This window comes from Pieris napi, chromosome 7 (assembly GCF_905475465.1).
Source record: "Pieris napi chromosome 7, ilPieNapi1.2, whole genome shotgun sequence".
Lineage (NCBI taxonomy): Eukaryota > Metazoa > Arthropoda > Insecta > Lepidoptera > Pieridae > Pieris > Pieris napi.
The window spans coordinates 11,049,597-11,076,937 of NC_062240.1; the positions used below are offsets into that span (position 1 = coordinate 11,049,597).

The 27,341-nt window shown below is 34.6% G+C and overlaps 2 protein-coding genes across 3 annotated transcripts in view; one reads left to right on the forward strand and one right to left on the reverse strand.

The window, feature by feature from the left end:
* Positions 1-1,880: 1,880 nt before the first annotated feature.
* LOC125051135 overlaps positions 1,881-27,341 on the forward strand; it is a 62,584-nt gene continuing 37,123 nt past the window's right edge. For both annotated transcript variants that reach the window (XM_047651297.1, XM_047651298.1), the window contains exons 1-2: positions 1,881-2,133; positions 26,411-26,591. In XM_047651297.1, coding sequence (XP_047507253.1) covers positions 1,886-2,133; positions 26,411-26,591 — 429 coding nt within the window. In that variant the 5' untranslated portion in view covers positions 1,881-1,885. The remainder of the gene's footprint in view (positions 2,134-26,410; positions 26,592-27,341) is intronic.
* Positions 11,906-22,055, reverse strand: LOC125051136. The gene is made up of 4 exons (XM_047651299.1): positions 21,822-22,055; positions 19,571-19,743; positions 14,965-15,131; positions 11,906-12,248 (listed from the first exon to the last, which is right to left on the reverse strand). The coding sequence occupies exons 1-4, from the start codon at positions 21,982-21,984 to the stop codon at positions 12,053-12,055; spliced, it is 699 nt and encodes a 232-aa protein (XP_047507255.1). The 5' UTR covers positions 21,985-22,055; the 3' UTR covers positions 11,906-12,052.

Here is a 27,341-nt window from a genome sequence, read left to right on the forward strand (position 1 = left end):
TTGAAGAATTAAAACTTTTTCAATAAGGGAATGGATCAAACGTTTATTAATTTCGCCTATCACAACAGGCATAATATAAAACTCATTTATTTAAAATTTTCAATAAGTAAGTAATGCTCTAACAAGTCCTCCAAATATTTTCTATTCTTTATGACTTAAGTGGTATCACGTATGGACTTATTTTGCATTTTGTATTGTTTTATTTAGGATTTTTGTTCACTGTATAGTTCTAGGTCTTCTTAGGTCATAGCTATCGTAATAGAAAAGCAACGAAATATTTTTGTACGCTTTTGCGTACAAAAATATTTTTTGTACGGGCATTTCTAAACAAAAGTTTGAAACTAAATGGAAGCACGAAAACGCATTCGTGTCGTAAAGTCGATTTGTTAGAACACGTAAACCAAAGTTAAAATTCATATTTTTAATCGTTATACTTATATGAGGTAAGTTAAGAAAAAAAATAAAAGGACACTTTAAGTTTTGAAAGATATTAAAAATATCCTATAAATACTAAACATTGCCCCATTTCAGTTTCAGTAACAATATTATGTCTACAGAATTACGCCTGTAATATACTTAAAAATTGAAGATTAGGAATACCCGCGTGGTTAAAAATAAATTTAAATGCTCGTCCGTCGTGCAGGCGCCGATCAGAAAACAAATGAGTCTTATTAGCTCTCTCGCTCGCCCTAATGACAGATTGACACATTGACATTGACAATTTTTAACCTCGGTCTTGTCAATGTCTATTGGTGTGGTGTTGCCATTCTAGTAAAATCAATGACATCGTATTCCTTTGTTACATTGTCTCTGACACTCTACTTAGTTAACTTGAAGCTGGAAAATATAATTATAATAATACATTACATTTACTAATTAAAGCTACGATGTATCCATATCTATCACTCTAGCTTGATTTAATGAAAATACGTGAAGCTCCAACTAATAAACATAATTTATTCCTTTGGCATGCAAGCTAGAACATATCCCAGATTAATACGAGTATATTCAATACGGTAACATTAAAGGGTTCCATTATGGTTCATAATAAGAGCTTGAAGTAGACAGAGAAGAAAGAGAGAGAAAGAGACTGAAAGTTACAGTTCGTTTTCTTAAAGACAGAACCTATTTAAATACTAAATTTGCGTTAGAAGTTTATGATAATTCTACAACAAACAAGAGGAAACACCAGAGCGCCAACACTATTTCATAGAACTTAATATTATAAACGAGAATGAACATTGAATTTCGTAAAGCGAATTAATATTTCATTGAAAATATTCCGAATATTTAGGAATGTAATAAAACCATTTATAATTGACCTATATTTTACAGCAGAGTAAAAAAGGAATAAAGTACGAGGAATTGAAGGAAATACTACAACCTGTAATTAGTGCATGCTGAAAATTACTTTATTTAAATACTGTATGGTACTTGCCTTTTGATGTCAATGTTTGCCCTCCAAGTATAAACAGAAAAAATAGAACATTCTCAGGATATATGCTTACGAATCAAGTACAATAACTTCGTTAACTATACTAATATTCTAAAGATGTGTTTGTATGAAGTAATTTGTGAACCAATGAAAACGTTTTCAAAAAGTCTTAATTCCCGGGGGAGAATATAAGTGACATTTGAGATTGAAATTACCCACGCGCACTAGTTGAGATTGAACATACCCACGCGCACTTTTTGTTTTCTTTTGAATCTAGAACCTAATATAATATTTTTATTGCAGGTGATCCTTTTAAACAAAGGGATCGATCTTCAATACGTGATGGTCGATAGGGCGGGCGGGGCGGTTCGCTAAGGTGGATGGTGTTGAGGCGGGCATGGCGGGGCGCGGGGCGCGGGCGGGGCGGGCGCGGTGAGGCCTGCGGGCGCTATGCGCGTGGCTCTGCTTGCTGCCGTGCTCGCGCTGCTAGCGACTTCCGGCGCGCGGAGGCTCCGCGTGCTGAACGGAGATGCTCGCCCTACATTTTACGTGGGCATCGCCGCGCCGCCTTCGGCCGCCGCCGCCGTGGGCGCTTTCAACCGCACCCTGGCGGAATTGTCGCACAAATTCCTCGCTGGCGACTACTTGCGAAATGTGTCTTTGCTGCCGCTGTATATCGAATTACCAGAAGATGAAAGGTAAGATACTTAAGCTATTTGTTTCAATGTAATCTAAATAAATAAAATATTAATTAAACTATTATATTGTAAATAAAGTAAATTGTAGCTGTGTAGCTTATACTTACTACACAAATGCGTGTATACTCGTAATGTCAGAGATCGTTGCATCGATGCGAATAGACCAGTGCCGATAATTTTTGAAACCAAAAAAAATTACAGTAGGATGAAACCCATTAGAAAAGGAGCGGAATATCATCAAAATTAAAGGAAAAATAAATTACGGTCGATCTGAGGTCGGGAAGGGGTAGGGGGGGGAGTTTTAAGGATAAAAAACGGTTTATCTCGATTTCCGGAAAAACTAAAAGTCCTATCGAAGAAAGTTAAATGGCAAAGTTGTAGGTAATAAAAAGATCTAAAACTTTTGTATTTACACATTTTTCACATAACCTCAAAATTTATGTGAAAAATTCAAAAAACCAAGTTTTTGGTTTTTAATTTTTATCTTTTACAAAAATATTTTTATTTTAACGAAATTTGGTGAAAACTTACCTTTCTATGTCCCAAATACACTGTAATTTATTTGATTAAAAATATTTATTTGTTCACCTTATTTTGAATTAATATCGAAAAAACACCCTAATTTTCAATCGAAAATTCTGACGTCAAAATTTAAGCTTTTTTAAAAAAGTTGGTGTGCTTTTAGTTCGTTGAAATCTTTACTTTCCTATGGTAAAAAAATATATATATATTACCATAGTAAATCTTCTCAGAAAATGCAAAAAATCGTATGCAGTAACGCCCAGACCCGTCATCCCCTTCCCTACTTCTCTATGAATCTTCTTTAAATTATAATCAGATGCCTATTTATTACTATTTTAAGATAACTTATATATGCCTGAGTGACCTAAAAAAAAAATTAGCCTTTAGATGGGCTAAAATTTTCGTATTTCATAGAGAAGTAAGGAAGTGGATGACAGGTCTGGGCGTTACTGCATACGATTTTTTGCGTTTTCTGAGAAGATTTACTATGGTAACATATATTTATTTTTTTACCATAGAAAAGTAGAGATTTCAACAAACTGAAAGCACACCAACTTTTTTAAAAAAGCTTAAATTTTGACGTCAGAATTTTCGATTGAAAATTAGGGTGTTTTTTCGATATTAATACAAAATAAGGTGAACAAATAAATATTTTTAATCAAATAAATTACAGTGTATTTGGGACATAGGAAGGTAAGTTGTCACCAAATTTCGTTAAATAAAAAATATTTTTGTTAAAGATAAAAATAAAAAACCAAAAACTTGGTTTTTTGAATTTTTCACATAAATTTTGAGGTGATGTGAAAAATGTGTGAATCCAAAAGTTTTAGATCTTTTAATTACCTACAACTTTGCCATTTAACTTTCTTCGATAGGACTTTTAGTTTTGCCGGAAATCGAGATAAACCGTTTTTTACCCTTAAACCTCCCCCCCCTACCCCTTCCCGACCTCAGATCGACAGTAATTTATTTTTCCTTTCATTTTGATCATATTCCCCTCCTTTTCTAATGGGTTTCATCCTACTGTAATTTTTTTCACTTTTTATTTATTTTAAAGGCTATCTGCACTGGTCTAGAATACTTGACTATCTATGAAAATTTACTATATTTTTCATATGTAATACCACAAGAGCTTCAAAATTATACAATTAATATAGTCGTCATGACGACTATATTTGTTTGCAACGAACCTTGAGGGAAATACCAGATAATTTTGAAGCTCGAGTGGTATTCGGGGGATTATTTTTCCGACCCAAATGTCGGCCAATAGAATTGCACCATGAGACGAAATGTACAGTTAACAAATAAGAATTTCACAATGAATAAAACAACTTCTTAATACTTTTCTTGAAGCAACGACCAGAGAAAATTTTCACAAAAAATTTTCAGTATAATACCATGTAGGTTGTACCACGTGACGTCGAATTGTGCAATTCTATTGGCCGATATTTGGGTCGGAAAAATAATCTTTTGTATTTAATTTATATCTTAAAAACATTATTTATGTCATAAATATGGTTGTGACAAAATTCATCTAACGCGAGTCCCCATGCTAGGGAGACCTTGTGTTGTGGGTGACAAGACAACAATTATTTCGTGGTACATGAAATTTTGTGTAGTAAAAGTAGTGTTAGTGATACTACTATTCAAACAGATCATATAAGATATGTATATTGTATGTATTTAAATGTGTAGCTAAGAGTTGTTAAGTGTGCGCTGTGTTAGTTTTTGGAACCTCAGAATCATGCCAATATATGTATATACGATTTGTCTAGTGTAATTTTTATGTATTTTGTTAGTTTACATCTGAATAGTTTTAGTAAAATCCATGCATTGGAAGATTTTATTACATAGGCGCCCCTAAATGCTAAGAAGCGTTGGCCAAACATAGTCCTTCGTTGGCGTCGGGAATACAAAATCAATCAATCATATCTATCGAACTATTTGTAATGATTTATGACATATTGGGAATATGTTAACAGTATTACGCTCGACATACAATAATATGTACGTTCCGCATAGTATCTGAAAGAGGCGTTACGTTTGCATGAGTAATTTTCTAAATTACTAACCATTAAGTTTACTAAAATTATACAGTTAGAGTAACTTTAAATTCAAAAGTTAAAAAAAATTCAAAACACTATGAACGGTCGATTATATTCCTTCCAGTTTCTTAGTTGTAATATATATATATATATAAATTGAAAAATAATAAAAATAAACTTAGGTGTTTTAAGTTACATGGCCTTATCGCCATTAAGCTCTTCCCCTATTACTTGAACGACTTAGGTTCCTTCAAGAAAAGAAAGTACCAATTCTTAAAAGGCCGGCAACGCACTGGCAAGAAGTTTTTTAACATATCCAGCATTTGGATTAATTTTGTTACCGAGTTCATCACAGTGATTGTAGCCAAAGGTGTCGTTAAATATATACTTTCGAAATTTAGCACACGTGCTGCCCTGCGATTCTGTAACTCACTTTTCGAACTCACACAGCGGTTTTCGCATCGGCGGTCGCTCTCATATCAGTCGTGAAGCAGTCATTTTATGATTTGGCATTCTGAAAATGTGGGAGCTTGTAGTTTATTGTTTATTAGAAAGTCAAATCATAAAATGACTGCTTCACGACTGATTTCAGAGCGACCGCCGATGCGAAAACCGCTGTGTGAGTTCGAAAAGTGAGTTACAGAATCGCAGGGCTGAAAACATAAAATACAAACCCCTCCTTTTTTATGTCAGTAAAACATCCATACACGTCTACAGATCCGGCTATTTTCCTCTAGAAATTGATTTATAATGCACATTGTTATTCAGTTTCAGCTAACTTAATATGCGGGCGAATCCACTTGCCTTTGTATTTGTCGCATTAAATATTCCTCGTCTCTTTGTTACGGAAACTGATTCTCGGAGTATGCATGAAAATATTATAAGAGTATCAGTATAATATTTGCGAAATCATTGAGATCACATTAATATTAACGATTTTATTAGCATAGAAATACGTACTGTAAAGCAATTAGTTTGAAATATTGAAGGTTCAATGTTCAGCAGTTTGTATAATTGTTATAGTCGCGTTTCATAGACATCATATTTATTACTAACGAATTACACACACAGAAACTGACAAAATAATAATAATAAAAAAAAAGAGTGTGTGTACTTATGTACACGCGTTAGGAGTTATACTTCTTTGGTGTATGGAAAAAAATAACTTAAATGCAGTAGTGATTAACGATAAATATTAAAATTAATCAATAAAATTATTATTAGTATATACTATCACCGTCGTATATGAAATTGATTTAATAAAAACACCAAAATAATATTTATTTATTCACACTGTTTAATTGTACTGTTACGAAACACGTGTTCTAAATATAAAATACCACTACTATAAACAACTTGAACATAGTTATTATCGATTTTCATGCCACCTAGAACTAACTGCATTCTGTTAATTCTGTGTCACGGTGCGCACGCATCGTAAAATTTCACTCTCAAATGCTGCCAGAGACCACAATAGTTAGTTTGAGCTTCAGACGCAAAAAGAGAAAAAGTATGTAATAATAATAATAGAAAAAATAAAATTCAAATGATTATACATTTATAAACAGCTGGTAATGTGAAATGTAATTTAGTTTGCTTTTGTTTCGTCGTTCTATTGTATAAAGATTTAAGAACAGTGAGAGACGATTTTACGAATATCTGTTGCTCTGCTTCAGTCGATATTTTCCGGTTCATAAATTCTTTTTCAAATTAAAACTATACCATCTCATCAACAGTTCTATAGATTGGAAAATCAACAGATAATATGTGTAAAATTAAATAAACGAAAACGTTAACCGATTTGGTCTAATATATGTTCAATCTGTTGGAAAGGTCCTGGATTAAATTCAGTGAAGCAATAATTGCCTCAAAAGATATAGAAATGCCCCAATAGATGGATTCAAACGCGAGTATTTCTGTTATTTAACTGAGCTGTCTAATGTATATATGCAATATATGTATACATATATATTATATATATAGACTAAATACATACATAATGCGTCCATGCGTCGGGTTGTTTCTCTCCCTAAAATTATGCGAGGGGGCCGATGGCTGGCCATGCGTCATGCTCGTGAACGGGTGCTGCTTGTGGTGACTGGTCGTACTTGAATTCGTGTATGCGGTGATGTTGGTTATTTCGGCTATGTGTTTGCGTATTGTTCCCACGAGAATGAAAGTGCGTGCTCCTATTTCACCATGCCTCCTGCTGATAGATGACAAATCTTTGTTTTTAATTTATGTTATTATTATAAATTACTTAAAATGTCACATGGTACATGGTGTAATGGTTGCAGCTCCTTACAAACATTTTGTAAAACAAAAAAAAATGGCGATTAAAAAGAGTGGCGGAGAGTTTATTGCCAGTTCTTCTCTCCCGTTCTACGCCCTTGATTTGAGAACTGGCAGTAAATGTAAAATTAGGAGCATTAATATGTATTTCTTTACTGACAAGTCATAAGTGTACATTATGTTACCTGTGTGATTTTACTTTACTTTTTACTTATATATTTAGTCTCATGATGTGCCTTTTGCTTTCGAACTATAGTTTAGGCGCAACCTCGAATTTGTATGATTAACTAAAATATAAAATCCAAGCTTTGATTTGACTATAACGTCAAACAATTTTTTGACAGCTCTTGAAAATTAATACTGATAAAAACATTTCTTATTGCCAGTAATGGCACGGCTACACAAAACCCCGAGTTTTAGTAGACTTCTACTACTTGGCATAATTACTACAATTGACCTGATTTTATACGTGTATAGTAATCCCTAAAACGCCGTAGACCCGGACCGCGGGTTAGGGTTAGGGTTAGGGTAGTAGGACTCCTTTCTCCGCAATTAGACTCGTGGTTGGTCCGTTGTGCGTACGAGTCCTGGCTAATTTAGCCAGCCTAGCTCCTTCCAGAAGCACAGAAGTCTCCTGGGCACTTCACAGGCTTCCCGGAGCGACCTCACCGTTCCGAGGATTTTTTCACGTTGGTTAGCCACAGCCTCGCATTCCAGGACTACGTGGGTGACTGTTGACCCGGACCGCGATATTGGAGTATTCTCGAAACACCCTTTTTACTTGAATTTTAATTCAAAAACTACGAACACGAATTTAATTAAGTTATGTAGTTTAATTTTATAACAACACAATTGTAACAGGTGCAAAGGTACGCAAAGCTTATTTTGGACTTGACAAATTATTATAAATTTCACACTTCAGAAATATAACTTGAGAAAAGAGCGTACGAATTCTTAAAAGGCCGGCAACGCACTTGCGAGCCTTCTGGCAATGTGATTGTCTATCACTTAACATCAGATGAGCCTCCAGTCCGTTTGCCTCCTATTACATAAAAAAAAGAGATCTCCGCGTTTAAGGGGAAATACCGCGTTATAATATGAAGTACATTGTTTACTGTAGTGCCCTAATCACTGGTAAAAGTATTTTACTATTTCAAAAATACTTTAAAACGGAATTGAGAAAAAAACAATTGCATAATACAGTATATATGTGAGAGCAATAACAGTTTTCCACTTTAATTCACGAAAGTTTCATTAATTTTCACAGCGTTCGTTAGTTTTGATAAACGGATTTTCCTAACAGATAACATGATACAAAACTTTATAGATATAATTTTATAGACTCGAAATTATTTAAATAGAAGTACTTTTATTACAGTGATTAGTTTGGAGCGGTATAAAGCAATTTAACACACTGATATTGAATCAATATTACGACCATACGTAAATATATTCGTATTTGAAAACATTATTATAAAATTCGGATAGTAATCAAGTGGTAATATAACAACTATGCATTTTACAATTATTGGAAAAACAAAATTTTACCAAATTCTTGAATTTATATTCGACGATTGTAGTACAAATAATACACCTAGAAAACTATTAAATGACTGAATAAAAACTAATTTATTATTAATCTAATTATATTCAGGGCCGAATTTAGAGGAGAGCAAGCGGGGCCTCCACAAAAGTAGGGCCCACACAATAGACATTCGATTTTGTTTTTAATTTTTCTTTTGAAATATTTGTTAAATACTAAAAGAATCTACTTGATTTCACAATAAATTAATTATTGAAAAACTCGACTGAAAAATAAATAATTATATAAATATTCTACCTCTAACTATTCATCTCTTGATATGCTCAGTTATTCAGTTTGATAACGTGAACTTAGCTTTATACCTTGCAAGAGCTGGTACAGGGTTAAGCCAGCTATAACTAACAGCTCTCAATGAGATATGAGACAATGCTGGAATATGATGTTTAATAAACTTTATCAATTTCAATCTTACCTTCGTAACCTCGTGTGTCACACGCAGTACGTGCAATTACGAGTATGAACCGTGTTTGTGCCTGGAACTTTGATGGAAAAATCCATTTAATTCCAGTTTAAACTTGTTATTACGAACTATTTTAGGTAGGTTGGTTTGTCCATCTGTACGACATTTATATCCCCCAGTCTACTGGGGCACTGTTCACAAATTTATATTTGTCGGAAGAAGTCATAAGCTGTCGGTTGGTGATACATTGTTCTAAGAAGTATTTTTATAATTGATTCTATATTTCCATTTTTTATTCCTGACCCGACAGACATGTTAACTATGAATATTGCACTTGATATAATTAATTAAAACAAATATTATAAAAAACATAGTTTTTGTTATTGTTGTATGTGTGTTAAAATATATTTGCAGCGCGCACTCTGTCAATCGCTGACAGCTATTGAAATAACTGACAGTTATGGAAATTTAACATTGTGGTTAAGTTTTATACAATAACCAATTTTCCGCTCAACTTCCAAATTCAAAATTGCCGTTTATTATTTTTTTAATAATAAACGGCATAAATATTCAAGTTTTTCCTCCAACTTCGATTTTTTCCCTTTAGAGTAAAGACTCTTGGGCCGTGGGGTTCAAGTGTACAGGCGCTTATTATATTTTTCAATTCGCGCCTGGTAGATAGTACCGGTGATCCCAGAGCTGGTGCTTTCCTCACTCAACAAATACAGCGAGGAAATGCTGCCAGCATTAAAGGTACACTATCACAGGGTCCAAACTTTTTAAAATTGTTTTAATATTATTTCTTATTTTTGAATCAGTTTCAAGAACCCCTCTGCAGGTGAAGGCCTCTTCCAATGATCTCCTGGTATCTCTATCATGAGCAAACTACATCCAGCTCGAGCCAGCCGTTTTGCTAATGTCATCCGCCCATCTCGTGAGCGGTGTCCCTTTGATTCGTTTCCCAATAAAGCCTCTCCTCTGGGTCGCCCTTATGGACCACAGTGCGTCTGACAGTCTTGCTACAAGAGCTGCCCATATCCAATTAAGTGACCTTAAGTCAAAACGCGGGTAAAAATAGGACGGAAGGTAGTAGTAGTTACTCGTAACGAGCATATTATTCAAAACATTATGAGGCTCGATTTAAGTTAAGTTACCCAATGTAAAGTAATGCGAATGGAACTACCAGCCATTTTCAGTGGAAATTGGAGATTTACATACCCTTTTGGCATTCAGGCTCGGTAATTAAACGCAAATACCTTAAGAACTCTATGCGCGTCACGTACTAATCACTGCGGACCGTATTCGAATCTCTGGTGGATATCATTGTCTTATTGCGATAAATGATTTGGTATAATCCTCGGAGAATTAATTATTATTATACTTATAATAATATTAGTGTGTATTTAGTAATTCAATATTGTATGTCCTTGGTATTTTGTTTGGCACTAAATGTAATAAGCGTTCATCTATATCGTACAATAACAAAACGATACGTCAGACCGTGTCGCTTAAATGTGATTGGTCAATAGCCTTAGTCCAATTAACTAACTAACTGACTTAGACTTATAATATTATTTTTTTTAGAACAGGGGGAACAGCTTACCTGACGTTAAATGATATCGCTGCCCATGGACACGAGTCCAGAGGGTTTGCGAGTGCGTTGCCGTCCAAAAGTATAGCTTTCGTTACGTTATCTTACACTTATCCAAAATCACTTTACGAATTTTGACAGTACTGGTTACTATGAAGTTCATTGTAGGCGTATTTTATCCACAAGTCATATAAAATACTTTTATGCGATTTAGATAATATGACACTATTTTGATTTATCACTTTCGATACAATAAATTTTTACTTTGGTCTTGTTAAACCAGTTTTTTGGTCTGGGCCTCAGATTTCTGTATCTGTTTCATGATCATTTGTCAATCTTATAGGCAAACGGTTGATCAGCCTTCTGTGCCTGACACACGCCGCCCTTTTTTGGGTCTAAGGAAATGGTTTCCTAACGGTGTTTTCATTTATCGTTCGAGCGAATTTGTTTTGCGCACATAGGCAGAAATTCCATTGGTGCACAGCCGGGGATCGAACCTACGAATTCAGGGGTGAGAGTCGCACGCTGAAACGTCCACGCCAAGTCCATATGCTTTCAAATTATTTTTATGCTGATATAATTGAAACAAAATGACAATTTTACAGTTTTCAAAGGAAATTAGGTTTTTATGTCTCGATTAGACGACTTACGCTACTTTTTATTTTATTATGCTTAAATACATTGTAGATTAGTTGAAATAAAAAATAATCTTTAAGACAACACTATGGGTCAGTTGTCAAGGCTTCCTAGAAAGTAATAAATGGATCCTTGTGTTGGGAGACCTCCCTCATCCTACGTAAAGACATGTTTTTTTGTTGGAGTGGGCTGGGGTGTGTGCTTGCGTATGTAAATAAATAAATAAAAAATCATTTAATCACATAGGTGACATAATGAACACTTATGACTTGTCAGTAAAGAAATACATATTAATGTTTCTAATTTTACATTTACTGCCAGTTCTCAAATCATTGGCGTAGAACGAGAGAGAAGAACTGGCAATAAACTCTCCGGCACTCTTTTTAATCGCCATTTTTTTGTTTTACAAAATGTTCGTAAGGAGCTGCAACCATTACACCATGTCCCATGTGACATTTTAAGTAATTAATAATAATAACATAAATTAAAAACAAAGATTTGTCCTCTATCAGCAGAAAGCATGGTGAAATAGGAGCACGCACTTACATTCTCGTGGGAACAACACGCAAACACATAGTCGAAATAACCAACATGTATTTGTGTGTGCATATAGGTAGGTGTGTGTGAGGGGATTGTTCTTGATTGACTCACTGTAAAATTAATAACTGTATTGAAACAAATGCTTACTACAAAGCTTTATTTTTATATCAAATTACAAGAGAAAAGATATACAATGTCCAAAAACATAAATCTTAAAGTGCGTTTACAATCTGTATTATGACGTCGTAAACTGAATACTAAAAGCCTCGAAGATTTTCCTTTACGCTTCTTTATTCGATTCTCTTACCGAAAATCTTCAAGTACTCGGTGTCCGTGTTAAAATCGATTTCGCACTGTACACCGAACTCCTTATACGAGGTTTCGTATAGACATTCCATCCCAGCCTTTTCCGCTGCCTTTTGAGCTGCTATACTTGTGAATATACCGCCGGTTACTGTCTGATCGATTGCCTTGGCCAGCATCATTCTAAAAATATGATCATCAAGATTGGTTAGTGCTTTACTGTTCAGGGTTGTCAACATAACATTTTTATAGCACCTGTATCGTAATTAAAGAAATTAGTTCTATTATAGTTGCTTATAATATTAAAAAATCAAACACACCACTACACGCAATACTCGACCGAGTTTGCTTATCTTGCCGAAGCCTATACAAATTATTTGAAGAAGTCTATTAAGTTTGAGGGCGTGCAATTATTTAATCAATTACCGTCTTAAATTCGTAATATTCGCGCGTTTAACCAATTGAAAAGGGCATTAAAGATCAGAATGAGAGTCGACTAAAATTGGGACGACTAATGGCGACGTGTATCTCGTTCGTTTATACATATTAGGGTATCATGTAAATTAAATACATTCTTTTTATAATGAGTAATAAAGAAATTCTTTAAAAATTAAAAATTAAACTATTTTGTCGTATATACAGTAAAATAAGGTACAGAAATCATCAATTTGCCAATAAATCAATGAAACGAATGCAGAAATCTACCTATTACATGTTACGATTTAGATTATTAGATTTAGAAAGTATTTTAGAATTAATAATTTAGATTATATAATAAAAATTCTACATTTGTATAGCTTTGTTTCAAAGCTAATTAACTACTCGATAAGTTGACAATCTCGTATTTTCACCACACGATCATTGTTTATCTTAATTCAAGCCACAATAATAAGGAATATTATTATAATGACAGAATAATAATTAATCTTCTGCTCAAACATTGAGCGGATATTTCTTCACGAAAAATAATAACCGGGGAAAAATATCTCTATATTAAATTAATGAAGATAAAAAAACTATCCGTAAATGTTATTGTAAGTACTATTTATTTAATTAAATCGTTATAACACGACGGGAACTAGTACTACAATACACAAACATTTATGAAAATGTTACCGTGTCAACTTTTCCTGAAAGGAATTCTCCAAGGCAACAAACTCGTTAAAATACACATTAGGTATTTTGTTTGAAATATCTACTTTATTTTAAATGGGATTTGAGAGTTTTATAGTTGTGTGGAATAATTAAAGTTTATTGATTTGCTATTCACTTTCATCCGTAAAAGAGGTTGTTTTAAAATAAACTTCACAAACGAATTTGATACAAATTATATATTACGAAGTTAAGCGAGTATTTTTGAAGTGAAACTTCTTTATCGGGGTTGGAAAAAAATTTAGTGTAACATTTTTTCGTTACGCGTCACATTTTTCGGTTACGCGCCATGTTGCTTTTTGAAGTCAAACTTCTTTATCGACGTATGGGAGAAATTTTGTAGCAAATCGTCACGTTTTTCAATGATAGTAATAATTCTATTACAATTAATGAAATTCTATAATAATCTTCGTAGTAATAAGGTAAAATGAAATATTTGTATTCATGTATATGATAATAAAAGCCTTTTGTTAAACTTTATCTAATTTAACGAATATCTGTAAAGTTGCATATAGTAGATCATTTTTCGAAAAATAAGATCATAAAGAAGTTTCGCTTCTTACGTGTGTACCTAGTACACGCACAATTTTTTTTTATTCATGTTACATAAAGGCTTAGTGCAATGGGTGGTTTTCTATAGATTACTAACAGTTTTAAAATTATTTTTAAACCTACGAACAGAGAATGACATATACAAGTGAAATTCTCCAAAGCGAAAGTCAAAAACAATTTGGGTTATGGCTTTAAGACACATACATTAGTTGTCGATATAAGTTAATTTACAGTGAAGTTTTTTTAATGAAATAGGAGGCAAATGGGCGGAGGCTAACCTGATGTTAAGTGATACCGCCGCCCATGGACACTCACACTACCAGAAGGCTCGCAAGTGCGTTGCCGGCCTTTCAAGAGATGGTACGCTTCTTGAAGGACCCTAAGTCGAATTGGTTCGGAAATACTTCAGTGGGCAGCTATGTATAAGTCCGATTATGAAACTCAGCTGTAGGTATTAGACCGAACAACTCCTCTGAACTGTAGTTTAATTATTTTCTAACACAGTTAAGATTAACATATATATGTTTCAAAACTCCTTAGAACAGAGACATATCCGTAACTTAATAGCGATACCGTCAGTGAGCATAACGACGATAACGAGTTTTTTACCGCGCCGATCCCTAGGTTGCGTCGTCTGGGCTACGAATTGTGAGAATTACATGGTTTTTGCATTCAAAAACGTCATACACAATAAGGCTTATTTTAATATATACGGTTATTTTTTAATATTGCCTTGTTGTTGCTCCATCACGTCCTTTTACACATTTAACGTAATTATCTCAATTATTAGGGAATTAAATTGACGTTCAATGCTTCCCTTCACTTGAGTAGTTGAACAGAAATAGTAGTAGTACAGATACCGGCAAACTTCTTGAGCATTAAACAGGGGAGTAGGGGAAAGTTTGCGCATCGTACACATAAACGTAAAATGATTTACCAATCACACGATCGACATGTCACTCTCCCGCCGCCGCGCACCACCGCCCGCCGCCCCCCTCCCAATTATACCTAAAATCGCTTCTGCGCAGGCAAAGACATTTGTTCAAGATGTTTGCCGGTATCTGTAGTAGTATTTTAGAAGCTGAATCTATGCCAGATCAGGCTTTTTGTGCCTTATTGGAGGCTTTTTATGCCCACATCAGGTGGGATTGTGGCCAAACGTCTTTCCAGTTCTAAATTTACGTTCAATGCTTACCTACACTTGAGAAGTTCAACAGAAATACCAAGGCGCCTGTACTCTGGGGCTATGGAGAGCCCAGCTCCCATAAGGTATGAGGCGACATTGTATTTGTCATAAATTGCATTCACCTTCATAGCTTCGGCAAACATTCGTAGCGACAGCAGGCCCGCTTTCGTTTTTGGCTGTGAATTGAATATGATAATATACAACAAACTCATGTTTTTTTTTAAAATGTTTTCTAGATAATTCCCCGACTATGTAGTCGTCGGAGGTATTAAATTGCTTACGTAAATGGTATTGGTAACCCGAATGATTAAACACTACTACCTATTTCTTTTAACACCTTTTTGTATGACCCTTATAGCAAATCCTAAAAAGATGCCTCTTAACCTAATATTGAACATTATTTCCTTTAAATTCGTCTCTGTTACTTTTATGCCCATAGCTTGCTCAGTGTTATATATGTCGTATCCATACATTGGACAGTCGGTCAAAACATGCAACACTGTCTCTTCAGCTGTATCGCCACAAGGACAGGCAGCACTTTGTCTAATCCTGAAACTGTAAAGATACGACAAGAAGCCACCGTGACCTGTCAACATTGAGTAATTAATTCCGTTGGTTCAACAAACTCATATTGTAAAACAAGGAAATTCTAAGAGTACCTAATCTGACATTTACAATTGTGCTGTTGTCAATGCAGTTAAAAAGTTGGTTACATCTAAAGTGACTGAGAAACCAGAGAGACTGTGTTTAAAAAATAGAAAGTCTTGTAAAATGAAACAAATCAAAATATTCTAAAAGCGTACCTAACCTGATCTATGATATGTTCCCATTACACTTATACTATGTTACAAAAGTCACACACGCCATATAATTTTAAGAGCATACAGATTTATAGTGTTCCGTAGTCTAGTACTCTCCAATTAGAATACATTGTTGTGTACGTAATGAGACTTCAATTTGAATATAAAATTATGATAAAAACATACAACTTTTTATTTCAAAAAAACAATTTTTAAACCGTTGTGTATAAGTTTTCGGAGATTGTAGAACATTTTTTTACTTCTGCTAGGCTCTGCAGTATATTGTGTATTTAATCCTCCTAACCTGGGAGCATTTCAGTGGGAAGATAACTTTTTCGCATTTTTTTTTTAAAGACAATTAAAAACACACCAATTGACCTAGTCCCATGCTCAGCTGGTGAAGCTTGTGTTATGGGTACTAGGCAACGGATATACATACATATTATAGATAGATGGACATATAAATACATATTTAAATACCCAAGACCAGAGCACAACACCAAATGCTCATCACATCGATGTTCGTCTAAGCCAGAGATCGAACCCGGGACCCATGGATTCGCAGTCAGGGGTACTAACCACTAGACCAATGAGTCGTCAAAAGATTTCAGACTAAGAACGCAAAAACTCTAAAAATAACAAAGGCAATCGATCCTATATATAATATTGGGTTTCTTACACTAAACAGTAAGTACATTCTAACAATTTCAAATACTTTCACGTCTTAAATTGTTGGCTTGAGTCCCGAAGAAATAAGCTTTTTGTGGTTGAAAAGTTTAGTAACTGAATCGATGCCAGGTGGCGTTTTTTGTCTTGTTGTTAAGTTTTTCCTCACGTCTATAACGACCAAGTTTTAGATGTCGTTAAAGCTACGAGATTTATAAGAAATGTCTACGTATTTTTAAATGTTTGATAGGGACTTTGTAGCACGCGCCTTGACATTAATAAAAATGCCAATTGTACGGTTTTAACTAAAGAACTTATTTGTCATTAGACTGTACGATTTAAATCGTCGTTTGTTAGAAAAGCAGCTAAGGAGTGGAATTTCTTGCCCCTTTCCATTTTCCCTAGACAGTATAACAGGGTTAATTTATGCGGCGGTTAAATAGGCACCTTCTGGACAGACGTGTCCTCCAATAGGCCTCGTCAGACATAACATCAGATGGGATTGAGGCCAAACCTCTATCCAGTTATGGTAAAAAAATCTTCTCTTTCTGTGAAAATTGTTAGGCTGTGGTATAAAAAGGATACTAAAGTACACTAGTTAAAATCGTCTAAATTTATTAAACTGGGGTTAATGTTTGAAACGCGTTCAATATTACTATTACCATGGTTAAATTTGACTAAACATAAACAATGTTTCACGCGCTTTACAGATAGTGTTTTGTTTTGTTAATTAGTGTTAGTAATAATGTCTATGCTATATGCATATTAGGATTTACATCAATTAGTTCAATACCTTTAGTGTGCGCGATCAAGCGTATTATTGATAACATACTTACCATTGTTTACGATCTTGTTTGCGTAAAATAACGCTAATGCATTTATATATAAGCATTATATCAAATATATATAAGAATAAATTTCACATGAACGAAAGGCCTCTTTGACTATGAACTGATATATAATATATATTATTACTGTAATCTGTGAAATTTAGATGTCAAGTCGCACCCAAGTTATAAAAAGGCATAATTCGAAAAATAATAATTTTGGTAAATCGTGTTTAAAGATTTAGATTTGTTACACTCCGGCTTGTTTTCTTTAATAAAATACTTTTTCTTAAACTCATGATATCTAAGAACGCAAAATAAATGTCAATTTTATTTATTACGACTCATTAAAAAAACAATTAAGTTGGGCCCATAATATAGTACAAAAAATATGACAAACATTATGTAGTCAGAATCAGTCAGAAATAATTCCTTGTAAAGACTGGTTTTGGGAATATCTATTACATTGAAAACAGTTGAAAAAACAAAAATAATACAAAAAATATGTAATTAAATTATGTTTTCATGGAATTTACTATTAAGTTTGTTATGGCTGGGAACCCTGACACAGGTATTTATGTACATAAAAAGGTTCCCAAATCTTACACATTATAATGAATTGCTGCCAAATGAATAAGCACATTTTTATTTACACCACATTTTGTTTATCGAATAAAATTCGAATTGTTCTTTAGAATCCTAAAACCCGAATTACGCAACGTTTGAACAGTCTAACTTCTTAATATGGACACTTTACTAATTAGTAACTTGTAGCAGTAGGGGTATTCGCTGAAGGGGTGTGAGAGAGGCGCAAAATGTTTACAGAGTTATTATTATCCTTTTTCTTTCTCTCACTAAGCGGTAGAGAATTCCATGTAGCATTTCAAATCTTACACCACCTAATACTAAGCGGGCGATGTATTTTGTTCATTTTCGCACCATATACAGTAGAACCTCAATAACGTAAACCTCGGTAACATAAAAACCTCTGTTACTTCAAAAAATACTATGTTCCCTTCCCATCAGAGCCCAAAACCTCTATAACTTAAAATACGCAACCTCTATAACGTAAATAAATAATCTCTGTATAGGCCCTCAGTAACTAAAAGAAATGTTTCCACAACCTCTATAACATAAAATTGTTTGTGAATGAGTCATTTTATAAGAGTGTCAAAACAAATGGTTTCGGTATTTATTGCTTGCACGTGTTTACTAATGTATTGTTAACGTAAACAATACATTACCTATTGTTTGCTTTATCTAAATTCTTCAAAGCTTTGCCGCGGTTAGCTTTGTGACAACGACTTACTTGCATCATAAGTTAATGTGTTAATGTATTGTCCTCTCTATTTGTCATTGAAAATCAAATCGATTTAGAAACAGTGAATTTTTTAAAACAAAAGAAAATCACAGATTTTTTAAGTAGACTAAACCTTTAGTTGTTGTTTTATTTTTATGTAATGTAAGTAATGTGAATAAATATGATTACATATTTAATTTTCCATCCTTCTGATGCATTCAAGTAAAAATGGGAGGAAGGGTACATAGAAACATGTACATACCTCTATATTAACCTTTACCTGACATAGAACCTTGATAACTTAAAACCTCTATAACATAAAATATTTTGTGTTTCCCTTGGACTTTATCTTATCGAGGTTCTACTGTATATATATATTATATTATATACAATTTACATTTTCAGAATACTAAGTCTTATAATAATTGGTCCCATTATACTATGTGCGCTGTTGCATGGTGCGAGTGACAGTTGCTTAATTTTTCTCTCAGTTTGATTTTATTTGATGACTAGAACATTCTGGCTGGGTTGAATTTAAGTTACTACAGTTAATAATGATAAAATATATTACGAATGTCTCACAGCTGAAATACTGAGTCATAATTTAGACGACTCATTGGTCTAGTGGTTAGTACCCCTGACTGCGAATCCATGGGTCCCAGGTTCGATCCCCGGCTGAGACGAACATCGATGTGATGAGCATTTGGTGTTGTGCTTAAGTCTTGGGTGTTTAAATATGTATTTGTATGTCTATCTATCTATAGTATGTATGTATATCCGTTGCCTAGTACCCATAACACAAGCTTCACCAGCTTAGCATGGGACTAGGTCAATTGGTGTGAATTGTCTTTCAAAAATAGTAATAATAATAATAATTTGTGAATCGCGGCAATTTTCAAGAGTGAATCGAAAAATTATGCAACTGTAGTTTATATAGTAATTTTAAAAAACCTACGTTGACAAAAATAGCAATAAAAATATCCACACCATTATATTAGGAATAAATAAATAATGAAACTCACCGGTTTATGTTCAACAAATTGGTCCCTTTCCTGCAGCATGCACATGTTGACGCCAACTAGAGTTTTCTCATCATTTTCCCCAATAAGAAAACATGCCAGACTCATTTTCTGCTTAATTATCGACTGCCACAGGACACGGTACTCCTGAATCGCTTCTTGATCCTGTGCAGTCCCTGTCGATGTCACATTCATTAATCATTCCATCGCCCTTATAATGGATTCATAAATCAATTTGTGATATTCAAATCATGCTCCTATCTTTCTTTGACATCTTGGGCCCCTTGTAATTAGGAGCAAGCCTTATATCTTATGTAATAAAGTACTAATTAATACTACACGTAATTTTCTTACATGAAACACGGAGATCAGAAGAAATTAGCAAAATTATTCAAGCAAGACTGAGATGCTTCACATTCATTAATATTTCTTTAAAGACTATTAGGCGGCTAATGATTATACGTATATAGAACTGAACTATGTGTCTAGTGTTTGTGTTCCTTTTACTAATGCATGCAATAAACATCACCACAGCCTTGCACGCATGGTTTCAGAGTCCCCCTTTCAACAATAATTTATATATAAGTATATTAACAAAAATAAATACATTGATTTTTAATACATGTGAGGACATGTGTACCAAACCAGTTTTGCAATTTTATAAGCAAATTTTGTTTAAGTACTTAGAGTTTTATTGTTCTCTAAAACAGAGCAGTGATAGCCTAGTGGCTTCAGCGTGCGACACTCATCCTTGATGTCGTAGGGTTTTCCCTGGCTGTGCACCAATGGACTTTCTTTATATGTGCGCATTTAACAGTCGCTCAAACGGTGAAGGATAACATTATATCCAAAAAGTAAACGGCGAGTGTCAGGCACAGGAGGCTGATCTTGCCTATTAGATTGACAAATGATCATGAAATAGATACAAAAATCTGAGGCCCAGGCCTTAAAGCGCCATTTATTTTATTGGTGTTCTAGAACAGTAATATGTACTTAAAATAATATCACAAATATGTAAGTTAAATAATCTGAGAAATAATTCGTTTGTCAAGACTATCACCACGTATTATATTGAAAGGGACATGAAACAAGTAAGTAAATAGGATAAGATCCTTATCACAACATAACATAGAGTTAAGCTTAAGTGAAGCGAAATAACGACACAATTTACTAAACAAATAGAGATTAAACAGACAAATTCGATCGCGAACTTCTATTGGCTGCGTAATTAGCATTATTTTAGCATTAAATAAATAGGCTAACAATTTGTAGGGGTATAGTAATTTGCATATAGTTTTGACTTGGGAACACGAATGAATTATTTAAACAACGATACTGTGATGAATAAAATTTGGGCACTATTTTCATAAGCCCGGAAGTTCCATCGCATAAAACCGACTAAAGAAGTGGTAGGGCCTTTGATGTTGGCCTCAGGTTGCTTTAAGTGTTTTTTTTTTTTTTTTTTTTAATATTATGGCAACTGCTTTAAGTGTTTCGTGATCTTTTTTAAATGCATGCAAGTAAGTCCTTCGACACATGGAATTTTTGTGTCTATGGTAAGCCGGATACCTCATGATGGTTTTGATCATCGAAATAAAAGTCCATTGGTGCCAAGAGAGGGTTCGAACCTACGACCTTCAGGGCCACTAGGAAACCATTGTTCTGGAGCAAAGAAGAGCAGACGTTTATATCTAGTAAATTTATAGGCAAGTACGTGAGCAGTTAATCGCCAATATTTGTATGAAAGTATCCCAGCATTCCTACCAACCACATTTTCTTTCGTCGTAGGAATACATTTTATGTGCATAATATCACATATATATAAAATTCACGCGTCACAATGTTCGTTCCCATACTCCTCCGGAACGACTCGACCGATTTTTATGAATTTTTTTTTATGTATATTAAGTAAGTCTGAGAATCGGCAACTATATATCTTTCAAACCCCCAAGTGATATATTTTTAATATTTTTTTTTATGATACAGCATAGAAAAATACATACATCCCCGTATTTTCACACCTCTACGATCAATACCTATTTTTTAGTATTGTAGATAGTTATTTTTATTGACTAAAAAATCTAATAATCTTAAACTATAAATAATATACGAGTACATAGCATATCAATGTTTGCCGGGTCAGTTAGTCGTATTATAAATATCCAGCCTCTAGAGAATAAATAAAATGCGAATTCCTAATTTAAAATCAGAACGTAAACAAAATGAAAAGCGGATATTGAAAATTTAATCTTACCGGCAGTCGACCACCAAACGTCCTCCTCAATGTAATTACCGAGCATAAACTCCACTGCCGAATCCCACATTGCTTCAGGGACATCCTCAATTACAAACGCTAGAGCCTTTCCCTCAACATTTCGTTCGAATTTACCCCAGACCTTAGGATATTCGCGAGACATCTTTAAGCTTTAACACGCTGCTATATCGCTGCCTGAACTGAGTGATACTGAGTGCTCAAATGTGGCTTGAAACTAAGATTCATACATATTAGATTCGATTGATACATTATTTATAGCGGGGTGTTGAAAAAATTTTGCAGATAAAAATTCTATAACATAACTAACAATTTTGAGCAGTGTTGGCCTAGAGGCTTCAGCGTGCGACTCTCATACCTGAGGTCGTAGGTTCGATCCCCGGCTGGACTTTTTTTCTATGTGCGCATTTAACATTTGCTCGAACGGTGAAAGAAAACATCGTGAGGAAACGGACATGTCATAGACCCAAAATGTCGACGGCGTGTGTGCTGGAGGCTGATCTTCTATTTGCCAATTAGATTGACAAAAGATCATGAAACAGATTCAAAAATCTGAGGCCCAGACCTAAAGAGGTTGTAGCACCACTGATTTATTTATTTTTTAACTATCAATTTTAAAGTAACCAGTTCACTGATAATTCTAGCAGGCGAGCATTAAATCCCTCGCAGACATTTCAATTATGGTTATAATACTTCTGGAATTGAAAATACTCCAAGAAAAACACATTACCATGTATGTAGTGTGGACTCAGACTCCGTACTAAGACGTCCATTTGGCCCGTGCGTGAAGTCCTGGCTAATTAAGCCAGCCTAGCTCCTTCCAGAAGCTCAGAAATTTCTAGAGCACATCGCAGGCTTCACGGAGCGACCTCACTGCGAGGATTTCTGTTCATTTGGATGCCACAGCCACGCATTCCATTACCACGTGGGTGAATGATTCCTCTGCTCTGAAACAGCTATTGCACAATGGTCTCTCTGTCACACCAAGAAAAAAGAGATGTTTATTGAGGATCCAGTGGCCCGTAATTGTCCTTATGATTACATCGAGAGTAAGGCGGCGTCCTAATTGGGAGCGGTCGTACGATGGCGCGATGCGTTTTTCATCTCACGATCGTGCGATGACCTAACAGGTGTCCTAATAGATCGCGCGATGTCCATCGTGTGATGCCGTCGTTCGATGGCTGGCGCCCCTCGCGCGTCGACGCATCGCGTAGTAACCGATTAGGACACTCAAAAGAGATCTGTTGCTTTGATTACATGATCGCACGATCAAACGCATCGTACGATCGTTATTAAAGCATTTCATGTGCTCGCACGATTACTTGCGAGGTTCAAATAGGACACTCTGATGAAATCTGTATGTTTGAACTCATCGCACGACGAGACCGCATCGTGTCATCGTGCGATCTTCGCCAATTAGGACAACGCCTTAGAATTCCATATACGTCGATTTTGTTAATTCGACAATTCTTTGTAATCTTCCGAAAACGGAACTGTCCAATCATTACTTAACTAGATTCAATACTTCGTTAATATTTACCGCCTCCGCAGCTTAATTGGTCACGCAATGGCTTAATTAATTTGATTAGCTCAAGTCAAAAAAACAAAAGAAATATCTTTCGATATAAAGGAAATGTTTATATGATTTCAGTTAGACTTTAGGAACTTCTTTAAACAAATCACTTTTGTCTAATTCATACTGTGTGCTGGGAAAGGAGTGATATTTTACTAAGTCAAGCAAAAATGTAACTTACACTAGCTGTAATCATATAGAGTATATTTCCTTTTCATTTAAAATATTTAACGAAGTACAGGTACTAGAAAAACTTACGTAAATCCCTAACAACCCTGACTAATTTATTAATAAACAAATGGATTATGTACTTAATAGAAATGAGATTTTAATTAATCACACTGTATATATATGCAATGTGATCGTGAGTAATCTAATATTTGTTCATGGTAGTATGTTTGCGGTGTTATTGAATGCTGGTACTACTTATGCATTCGTAATTAGTATCGCTATAATAATTATTGAATATAAATACGTTAATACTTTTGACAGTAAATATTAAGCCATGATATGAAGTAAAGCCGTGAATGATGCAAAATGCACAAAATTATCAGTCCTAACATGAGGAAATAATAAATTTATGGATAATGAAAGTAGTGAGAGCAGTGTTGGCCTAGTGGCTTCAGCGTGCGACTCTCATACCTGAGGTCGTAGGTTCGATCCCCGGCTGTACACCAATGAACTTTCTTTCTATGTGCGCATTTAATATTTTCTCAAACGGTGAAGGAAAACATCGTGAGGAAACCGACATTTACCCGACTCAAAGAGTCGACGGCGTGTCAGGCACTGGAAGCTGATCTTACTTGTCTATTAGATTGATCATGAAACAGATTCAGAAATCTGAGGCCAAGGCCTAAAGAGGTTGTAGCGCCACCGATAAGATAATGAAAGTAATAGTACACTGTATATAACAAATACCTTTAAATATAATGACAAATAATACATACGTACAAAAACTGTACAAATACCTAGCAAAATTCAAAATAATTTCAAGTGTGTGTCAAATCATAAAATAAATCAAATGTAGTGGCCGAGTCAAAAATTTTCGAATACCCAAAACAACATTTTATAAAAATAAAAATCTATTACGAACTGAACAATTTTACGGAATTAAAACGCTTTTAATTTTCTAGTCATGTAAGTAGATGCAATATATATTAACATGAAAAATCTCCCGTTTCATGTACTTGATATTGTAACTTATAGTACATAACATACTTGCCTCCTGCCGGTTGATTGATCCTTGATATGTTTGTAGAAGCGGTCTAGTAAGTACTAAACTATACGAGTGTATTACAGTTATACTAATCGCTTGTGGGTTGCTTAGTAATGTGATAGTGCATTTAATTATAATGTCTATTTTACAACACATACTTCAGTCCTAAATATATAGGCTTTTAAATAGAAAATAAGCCCAATGTTATTAGGGTGAAAGATAATTTGGCGTTTTACCACAAACCTACTAAACCTTAAAAAATATAGATATTTTACTCTAAGTTACGGCCCAGCTGTCCGGTAGAAGGTCTCCTCCAACTTTATCCACCCTATTTTATTTTGTGCCATCGTCATCCAATTTTTTCCAGCTACCCTTTCGATTCCGTCGGCCCATCGCTCTATTGGTCTGCCCTTGTTCCATTTTCCTTTTGAACCAATCCATTCAGTGAATGTTTTAGATAGTCATCTGTATAAAGGGCTACGTGGCCTGTCCTGCCCATCTAAGTTGTAGGGCATGTTGCCCAGCATCAATAATTTTTTTTATAGAACGGGAGCAAACGGGCAGGTGGCTCACTTGATGTTAAGTGATACCACCCATGGATACTCTCAATGCCAGAGGGCTCGCGAGTGCGTTGCCGGCCTTTTAGGAATTGGTACGCTCTTTTCTTAAAGGACCCTAAGTCGAAATGGTTCGGAAATAAATACAAAATATTAAACTATGTATATCGATTTAAAATTCTCCTGTCTGAAATCAAACTCGTCTGAACCAGCTTGATAAATTTTATGATTTTGTTTTATATATTCGGAATGTTTGGGAATAAGACGTGAACTATTTTATATATCTACCAGCAACTCCAATTGTTTAACAGCGATGATAGTACTGAAATAACAATTATATTCCATAACATTATTAAGCACATTACTATTACACTCTCTCTCTTTAATGTTTTAGTGTTCCCACGGTTTGTGGGAACAAACCGTGATCCATGTGGTATCCAATTATTTCAGTATTATTATTATTTTCTTATGTAGCCAAGTCCACATTTCAAGGATCGTCATGCTCGCTTAAATGTCATTGCTTGTGGCGGCGTCCATGCGTCGGGTTGTCTCTCTCCCTAAAATATGGCGAGGGGGCCGATGGCTGGCCATGCGTCATACTCGTGAACGGGTGCTACTGGTGGTGACTGGTCGTACTTGAATTCGTGTATGCGGTGATGTTAATTATTTCGACTATGTGTTTGCGTGTTGTTCCCACGAGAATGTAAGTGCGTGCTCCTATTTCACCATGCCTCCTGCTGATAGGGGACAAGTCTTTGTTTTTATTTATGTTATTATTATTAATTACTTAAAATGTCATGTGGAACATGGTTGCAGCTCCTTACAAACGTTGTGTAAAAAAAAAAACATGGCGATTAAAAAGAGTGGCGGAGAGTTTATTGCCAGTTCTTCTCTTCCGTTCTACGCCCTTGATTTGAGAACTGGCAGTAAATGTAAAATTAGAAGCATTAATATTTATTTCTTTAATGACGAATCACAAGTGTACAATGTGTTACCTACGTGAATAAATGATTTTTGAATTTGAATTTGAATTTGAATAATCGGACTATCTGTTTCCACCAGTTTCTGTCCAGCGCCTCTCGTATGACAGTGTACAGGTCCATTTGGTTGGTGAACGGCCACGTGATCTTTTGTCTTCTGTGTTATTAACCACGATCAGTTTCTCCAAATTATTACAAGCTACTCCAAGTATGTTATATTCTAACTTTTTTTTCATATTCTTCAGATTCAGTGCGCGAGTGTTGGAGCAGATGTGTTCGGCGTTCGAAGGGCGACGTGTGGCAGCACTCTTCGTCTGCAGTGGTGGACCTGTGGCCACTGCTCTCGTCAGTGCAGCTACCCACGCGGGAGTTCCGACCGTCCGCACCTCTCCCAAACACTTGCATTTACCCTACACCATTGCTAATGTGAGTAATCTACTTCTATATATATTGACACTTAGTCTAATGCGTTGTACCCTCACGAGATGCTAAAATTGTTAATGAAGTCTAGAAAAAAAAACGAGCAAGTAACTAAATAATAAGGAAATATCCTATTCAATCGAGACTTTTGTAATTCTTGTATTTCTTATTCTTTTGTATTGCATCGCAATTCATGAGTCCGTGAGATTAGCTTTTTAGTTATTATAAAAAAAAATTGTATTATCTAGGTTGGTGATTGTATCATCTTTTTTATAAGATTTGTTTATACACTTCTTGAACTTTACCCATAATATTAATCTGTTTAATATTGTTTTACTTACTTGCCTATTGCCTTGCCTAAGTATTATGTTATTTATTTTTCTATAAATGTAATAAAGTGCAAACAGATAAATAAATATTACTGGTAGATAACTGCAAACAAGAAATTTTATTTAATATAAATTAAATAAAATGTTTTGTTCCTGGATAGAGTAAATTGGTTTTATTTATTTTTTACGTATCACATTTTAATTATTTTTTTAAAATCGCACATAGTAGTTATAACAGATCGATTGTGGGATTTATACGAGTCTCTGTTACTATAATTATAAGTGTTTTAAAATTAAATTTTTAAATAGACTTGACTTGTTTAAGCTACCGCGAAATATGCTTAATAATCTCCACATCACTAAATAACCTGCATCATGAGCACACCCCACAAACACAACCTCACTTTCACACCATCACACAGGACCC

What these genes read in the sequence shown, in the direction of transcription:
- LOC125051136 (XM_047651299.1), bottom strand. Translation starts at nt 21,984, where the DNA reads ATGTCTCGCGAATATCCTAAGGTCTGGGGTAAATTCGAACGAAATGTT. An exon ending in AATTTGTTGAACATAAACCG is followed by an intron (nt 15,132 to 19,570) that starts GTGAGTTTCATT and finishes TTCAATTCACAG; the next exon opens with CCAAAAACGAAAGCGGGCCT. An exon ending in GTTGAACTTCTCAAGTGTAG is followed by an intron (nt 12,249 to 14,964) that starts GTAAGCATTGAA and finishes TCATATTTTTAG; the next exon opens with AATGATGCTGGCCAAGGCAA.